Genomic DNA, 6000 nt, shown 5'->3' with positions numbered 1-6000 from the left:
ACAATATTTGCAAGCCATTCAGGGTACTCGACTACTTCAATGAATTTCACTTCGAGTAGTTTCTTAACCTCGTCATGAACTTTCAACTCCCATTCTGTTTTAAGCTTCCAGAGTTTTTGCTTCTTAGGCTTGATGCCAGGGATTAGAGGTAATTTGTGTTGGACAATGTCCTCACTCAATCCTGGCATGTCGTCGTAAGACCAAGCAAAAACCTCCTTAAACTCTTTTAGCAAGGTGATTAATTCTTCACGCTCCTCAGGAGATAAAATTTTGCCAATTCGTATTTCCCGAATTAAGGTTTCATCACCTATATTTACGGTTTCAATTTCCTCTTCAAGTGGTTTAGCGCGGCGACTCTCCTCTTGTTGAATCATATGCTTGATTTCAAGGGGAGTTTCGTCGACTACCTCATTAGAGGGGGAGTCTTGATTATCATTATTAGTTACTTGATCAGGTTTAGAAGCAGGATCAGTAGAAGAGACAAGTACAGGAATGTAAGCAAAAGAATCTTTTATTTCATCAGAATGAATGATTACATCAGATGACTTGCCCACATCAGGCGTTACAGATTTTGAAACAGAATGAAAAAATAAGCCGACATCAGTATCGACGTGACGAGAAACATGTACAGCCAAAGAATCAATGAATACGCCCTCAGACTCAGACTCGACACCACCAAGGACAGACTCGTCACCCATTCCAGAGGTAGACCCGACTTCTACAGTACCTGCATCAAAAGAAAAGTTAGAAATGACAGACTCTGGGATGGACTCAGAAACTGACACATACTTTGAAATAACTGACTCTTTTGAAGGGACTGGAATGTACTGAGGGATTACTTGGGGTATAACCTGTGAGGTCCAGTTATCCAGAGGTCCCTCGGCTGGGGTGATATAGTCTTCTGGGTTCAGAAAAGGTGCATCTCTTCCAATCATAGCAATGACTGGTGCCTCGGTCTGAAACAAAGAATTCAAGAGTTCCGGTTCGAAGTTTTCAACCCAGTCTGAGTCTGGTTCCTCTGTCACTACTGCCTCTACAATCTGCTCACTGTAAAATTCTGCTGGCAGCTCATCTGCGAAGAAGATCTCAAGACCAGGCAGCTTTAGCCCGCTCTCATCATACCACGGCTCTGAAAAACCGTAATAAGGGCAATCAGCTCCTTCTTTCCGGAATCTGCCATTCATGATCATACTGAAGGGTCCCATTGGAAATTCCAAACCCTTGCGGCGACACTCAGCCCATTTGAACATGTAAGCTCTCATTTCTTGCATCTCCTTGCGAGTTGGCTTGTATCCCAACCCAAATAATCCGTCAACCGCTTTCAACTCAGGCCGCTCAGTCGGACCCTGCATATTCTTCCCTAAACCTGCCCCTGGGAGATATCCAAATCGGCGCATCATTTTGACTACCCGAGTATTGGTGCTAGAGAGAAACATAATTTCTTCACTCATAGCCTCTTTCATGGTGATAGCCGAAACCTCCACTGAAAATCCTGTCAGACTGATATCTCTTGTGTTTTCAGTAACAAGCTCTTGAGATATTTGTCCGACTTCTGGCTCGGGATCTCCCTTGACTGTGATCACCCGATTGTTTCGAATGAATTTCAGTTTTTGATGAAGTGTGGAAGGGATAACTCCAACCTTATGCAACCAAGGTCGACCAAGCAAGAGACAAAAGGAAGTCTTGATATCTAATACTTGGAATTCAATGTCAAAGGTTTCTCCTCCGATGACAATCTCAGTAGCCAACGTTCCAATCACATCCCTTCGGGTACCATCATATGCTAGTATACCCTGCTCAGACGGAATGAAGTCTTCAGGCCCAAACCCCAGAGTAGTGGCAGTGCTCAGAGGACACACGTTCAAAGCTGACCCATTGTCTACCAGTACTTCGGAGACTTTCTTCTGGTTGCAAAGCAGGGTAATTTTGAGAGGACGAGTATGGTCCTTCCCTTCTGACGGCAAATCTTCGTCTGAGAAAGACAAAGCTTTTGAAGCTTTGGTCATGGCTACCAGGCCGACTAACTCATCTGGAGTAATTTCAACAGATACTTGGGACGAGTTCAGCTCACGAAGTACAACCTGTCTGTGCTTCGGCGATGCCATCAATAAACCCCAAATGGACACATTAGCTTGTGTCTTCTTGAGCTGATTCAACAAATTGTCTTCTTCTTCCTCAAGCCTCTGTTTCTGTTTCTGATTGTCAACCCCTCTTGCAACCTCAGCTGGATTATCAACTCTGAGTTCAGCTGGCTTAAATACTCGTCCACCTCGTGTGACGTGGCGGAGTTCATCACATTGATCGCTCAGGAGCAACAAATCTTCATCTTCTATCCTAAGGGTGTAAGGGGTTTTTATTTCTTCTCCCTCATCATCACCCACCCTTAAGACATATAGAGATTCAGAATCTTTCTCCTCATCTTCACACTGGAAAATATATGACTGGTTTGATGGCCCAGCCACATCAGGGTCGTTCCAGGATAAAACATACGGCCTTTCGGATTCTGCCCACTGATCTTCTTCTTCAAATTTCCAGACATAGGGTTCTTCGGATTCCACAGCACATATGAAGGAAGCCGGATCAATGATAGACTCCTCGGCGCAAATGACATTGACCGAGGATGGAGGCGGCATTGCATGCGTAGGAAGGGGGTTTCTAGTTACATTTGGTAACTGGATTGACAGTTCCTTCCTATCGATCATGTTCTGAATTTGGTGTTTCAAAGCTAAACACCTGTCAGTGATATGGCCAGTGTTACGGTGGTAATCACAGAATTGATCTTCTCTCCAGGTTCTTGGCAACGGGTTGGGAGGAGGTTTAATGTCAGGCAACTTGATCTTCTTGTCCTTCAATAGCTTCTTCAAAGCTACGGACAAAGAATACGGAAGGGGATCGAAATGACGAAGAGGCTTCTGCTCCATTGTCGGCCTTCTTACTTCAGTAACTACTCTGGGTGGGGGCGGCCTGACATAATTGACATTATGGACCTCTTTCGGCGCCATCACAGGTCGCTTCCCTTCTCTGCCATCAGATGGTACTCTAGATCTCAGGCCTTTAGCCAATGCATCTTCTATCTGAGTCCCAGTCTTAATAAGATGGTTAAAATCAAGGAAATATTGGATAGCCATATGGTGGTAATATTGTGGTGATAGATTTTTCACCACAATCTTGATCTGATCCTCATCTGACAACCGATGAGTCATCTGGGCAGCTTTCCTTCTCCATCTACGGATGAAGGAAGTAAAAGTTTCATTATGGCCCTGTTTCAAAGCCTTCAAATCTCTCTTAGTTACATCGATCCCCTCTTCCATAGAGAATTGTTCGACGAACCTGTTTGCAATACTCTCTAGAGTTCGGATCTCCTCTGTTTTCAAACTCAGGAACCACTTCTTAGCTGTTCCAACAAGGGATCTAGGAAATAATAGAGCAACTTGCTCCGGAGATAGACCATGCTGTTGTAAAAGCGGAAGAACTGACATTAGATGGCTTCGAGGACACCCGGTCCCATCGTATTTATCCATGTCCGGAACTTTGAATCTAGGAGGCAATGTGACTCCCGGATACAACATAAAATCGGCCATGTTCAACTTTTTCGGGCCTTGAAATTTTATGTTTTCCATCTCTTGGGCCAGCCTATCCATTCTGTCCGCCATCGCTCTGTCCTCATTGGCTCTATTCAGATTAGGATGACGATTTTCTTCTTCATACTGCTCATTATCAAGATCGTCTTCGACGTTTAAGACAGCAGGCCCGGCCATTGCAGGAGGGGGAGGAGGTATAACTGATGGGTGCTGAGCTACATGCTCTCTGGAAGTAGACTCTCTGTCATTTTTCAGACGGGCTATCTCTTCATTCATGTTATTCATCTGTTGAAGCATAGCCTTCATCATCTCACTCATCTCAGCTATAGCGTTTGTAGATTCAGCCATCTGTGCAATAGGAAATTGGACAGGCGAAGGGATTTCCTGGAGATTGGAGAAAGGTAATGCAGGGGAGGTAAAAGAAATTGGTGAGGAAGAAAAACGACTCAGCCTGGAATCAGCGGACTGACGGGACCAGGTTGATTTTGAAACGAGGATTTTCTTAGGAGCAATGGCTGCTCAATCAAGAATCCTGATATGGAAATATAAACACTAGATTAAAATTTTGATAATCGAGATAAACTATTTTGATCAAATAATGACAAAAGAGACAAAAACACACTTTCATTAATAAAATTCGAATTGTGATTACAAAGGATGAAAAATATTAATCTCTAATCACAACTGGATAAACAGACTGACAAAAATGGGAAATGCAGAAATCAGAATAACAAAACATGATACGGATCTTCAAGGCTCCTCAATCCGAGCCCTCCGACTTGCGGGTTCTTCCGATATTTCTCCACGTCGGAATTTGCGAGATAAGCCTAACCTCCTTTCTATATTTTTGTTTCCCCAAGCAGCCACAATGGATCGGATAAGGTCAGGAGTGAGATCTTCACAAAGAGGAGGAACTATGATTCCAGGAGGACACGGAATTCCCATAATTTGGTGGAGAATTCGCATGGGTGCATAAAAGGAAGATTTCTCGGTACCCATGAGGTAAACAAATGAATGCGGGTAAGTGCATGTAAAAACATGGAAACATGAATGACTTACCCAGCGAAACTGACTCTCCTCTACATGTTGCAACCAATTGTGCCATTCATCGATGGACTGAGGTTGATGGGCTATTGGTTTCCATGTATGGAAATTCTTCAGGGTATATGGATTTTGGTTTTGTCGCTGAAGAATTTGAAGTTTTTCACCAAGCCAGACATACAATAACTTGACACATCCATTGAAATTGTCCTTGATCTCTTGGGAAGCAATAAGATCTAGTCCCAAGAAGGTCTCTGCTAACATGGTAGGGATAGGATTCCTCCCTTTGTTAATTTGGTCTACCACAGTTAACAAAGTTAACGGAGCAACACGAGGGTTTTTCCGAATGACATATCGCGCAAAGACACTAAAAATCAAAGCATTGCGTCGACAATTCTGAAAACGAGAGTTAGTGGGATCGACGTTTTCAGAAAAAAGGGTGATGAGGTTTTGAACTTGCACACAAGTATCCGTTAAGCATGAAAGTGCATCAACAGTTTGATTTTTGAATAGCTTGCAAAAAATGGAATGAGAGGAATCTATGTTCGAAGATTGTATCCAAAGTCCATCTGTTGGGAGCTCTAATAAAGCACACCAATCTTCGAATATAGGACAAAGCTCGAAGGATCCAAATCGAAAAATATGAAGATTAGGATCCCAGAATCTAGCGGCTGCTTGGAGAAACTTCCAATTTATATCGGATACACTCAAATGATTGAAGGCACAGATGAACCGATCAGCCATACTCCTGTTCGAAGATTCTAGCGGAAGAGTCCTAATAGTCTCGCTTATCCAGCCTTTCAACAAATTATTCGCCATGATTTAACCTAAACACAAAGAATAGGATGGGATAATTAGGGAATGGAGAATAACTTGGAATAAACAAAGAATAAAGATGGACTTAACCAATAATCACAAGAAGGATATAATTGGCGACATCAAATGTTCCATTGATGATCAAAGATGATCAGAAACTCAGGGAAGAGACCACGGTCATAAAATGACAAAAGTAGATCATAGACCGGATCTAAATCTGAAAGGTGGACGACAAAAATGTACGATCAAGAAGATCAATAATGATAGACTATGGTCATAGGGACAGCAGACAAGCTATCAACCATATCTAAGACAGGACGAACAATAATTTGAGTAATACAACAAAAGAATGGATAAATGAGGTTTGCATTTGAAGGATGAAAACAGGTAATACTTATCATCATTAGGTCAAGGAATAAACCATAGCTATGAGTGTGACAGGTAGAAGCCACTAGCTAGGTTTAGATCTGAGAGATGAATATACACGACTGATTGATTCAAGCCAGGAATCTCTACTAGAAAGTAGGTCCTAATCTTATAATCAAAAGATATATGGACAAAA

The 6000-nt window shown here is 42.5% G+C and overlaps 1 protein-coding gene across 1 annotated transcript; it reads right to left on the bottom strand.

Annotated features, from left to right (window-relative positions):
* Positions 1-718: 718 nt before the first annotated feature.
* Positions 719-5185, bottom strand: LOC143882878 (uncharacterized). The gene is made up of 4 exons (XM_077386268.1): positions 4641-5185; positions 1698-4113; positions 999-1346; positions 719-727 (listed from the first exon to the last, which is right to left on the bottom strand). Exons 2-4 carry the CDS (start codon positions 3927-3929, stop codon positions 719-721), a joined length of 2589 nt encoding a protein of 862 aa, XP_077242383.1. The 5' UTR covers positions 3930-4113; positions 4641-5185.
* Positions 5186-6000: the final 815 nt, after the last annotated feature.

Source organism: Tasmannia lanceolata, unplaced genomic scaffold, assembly GCF_043159265.1.
Source record: "Tasmannia lanceolata isolate RefF3 unplaced genomic scaffold, GAP_Taslan_0.1 ptg000008l, whole genome shotgun sequence".
In the NCBI taxonomy this organism is placed as follows: Eukaryota; Viridiplantae; Streptophyta; class Magnoliopsida; order Canellales; family Winteraceae; genus Tasmannia; species Tasmannia lanceolata.
The sequence above is the reverse complement of the archived record's forward strand: the minus strand, read 5'-3'. Positions and strand labels throughout refer to the sequence as shown.

What these genes read in the sequence shown, in the direction of transcription:
- LOC143882878 (XM_077386268.1), bottom strand. Translation starts at nt 3,929, where the DNA reads ATGGCTGAATCTACAAACGCTATAGCTGAGATGAGTGAGATGATGAAG. An exon ending in CCTTTGACATTGAATTCCAA is followed by an intron (nt 1,347 to 1,697) that starts GTATTAGATATC and finishes AAGAATATGCAG; the next exon opens with GGTCCGACTGAGCGGCCTGA.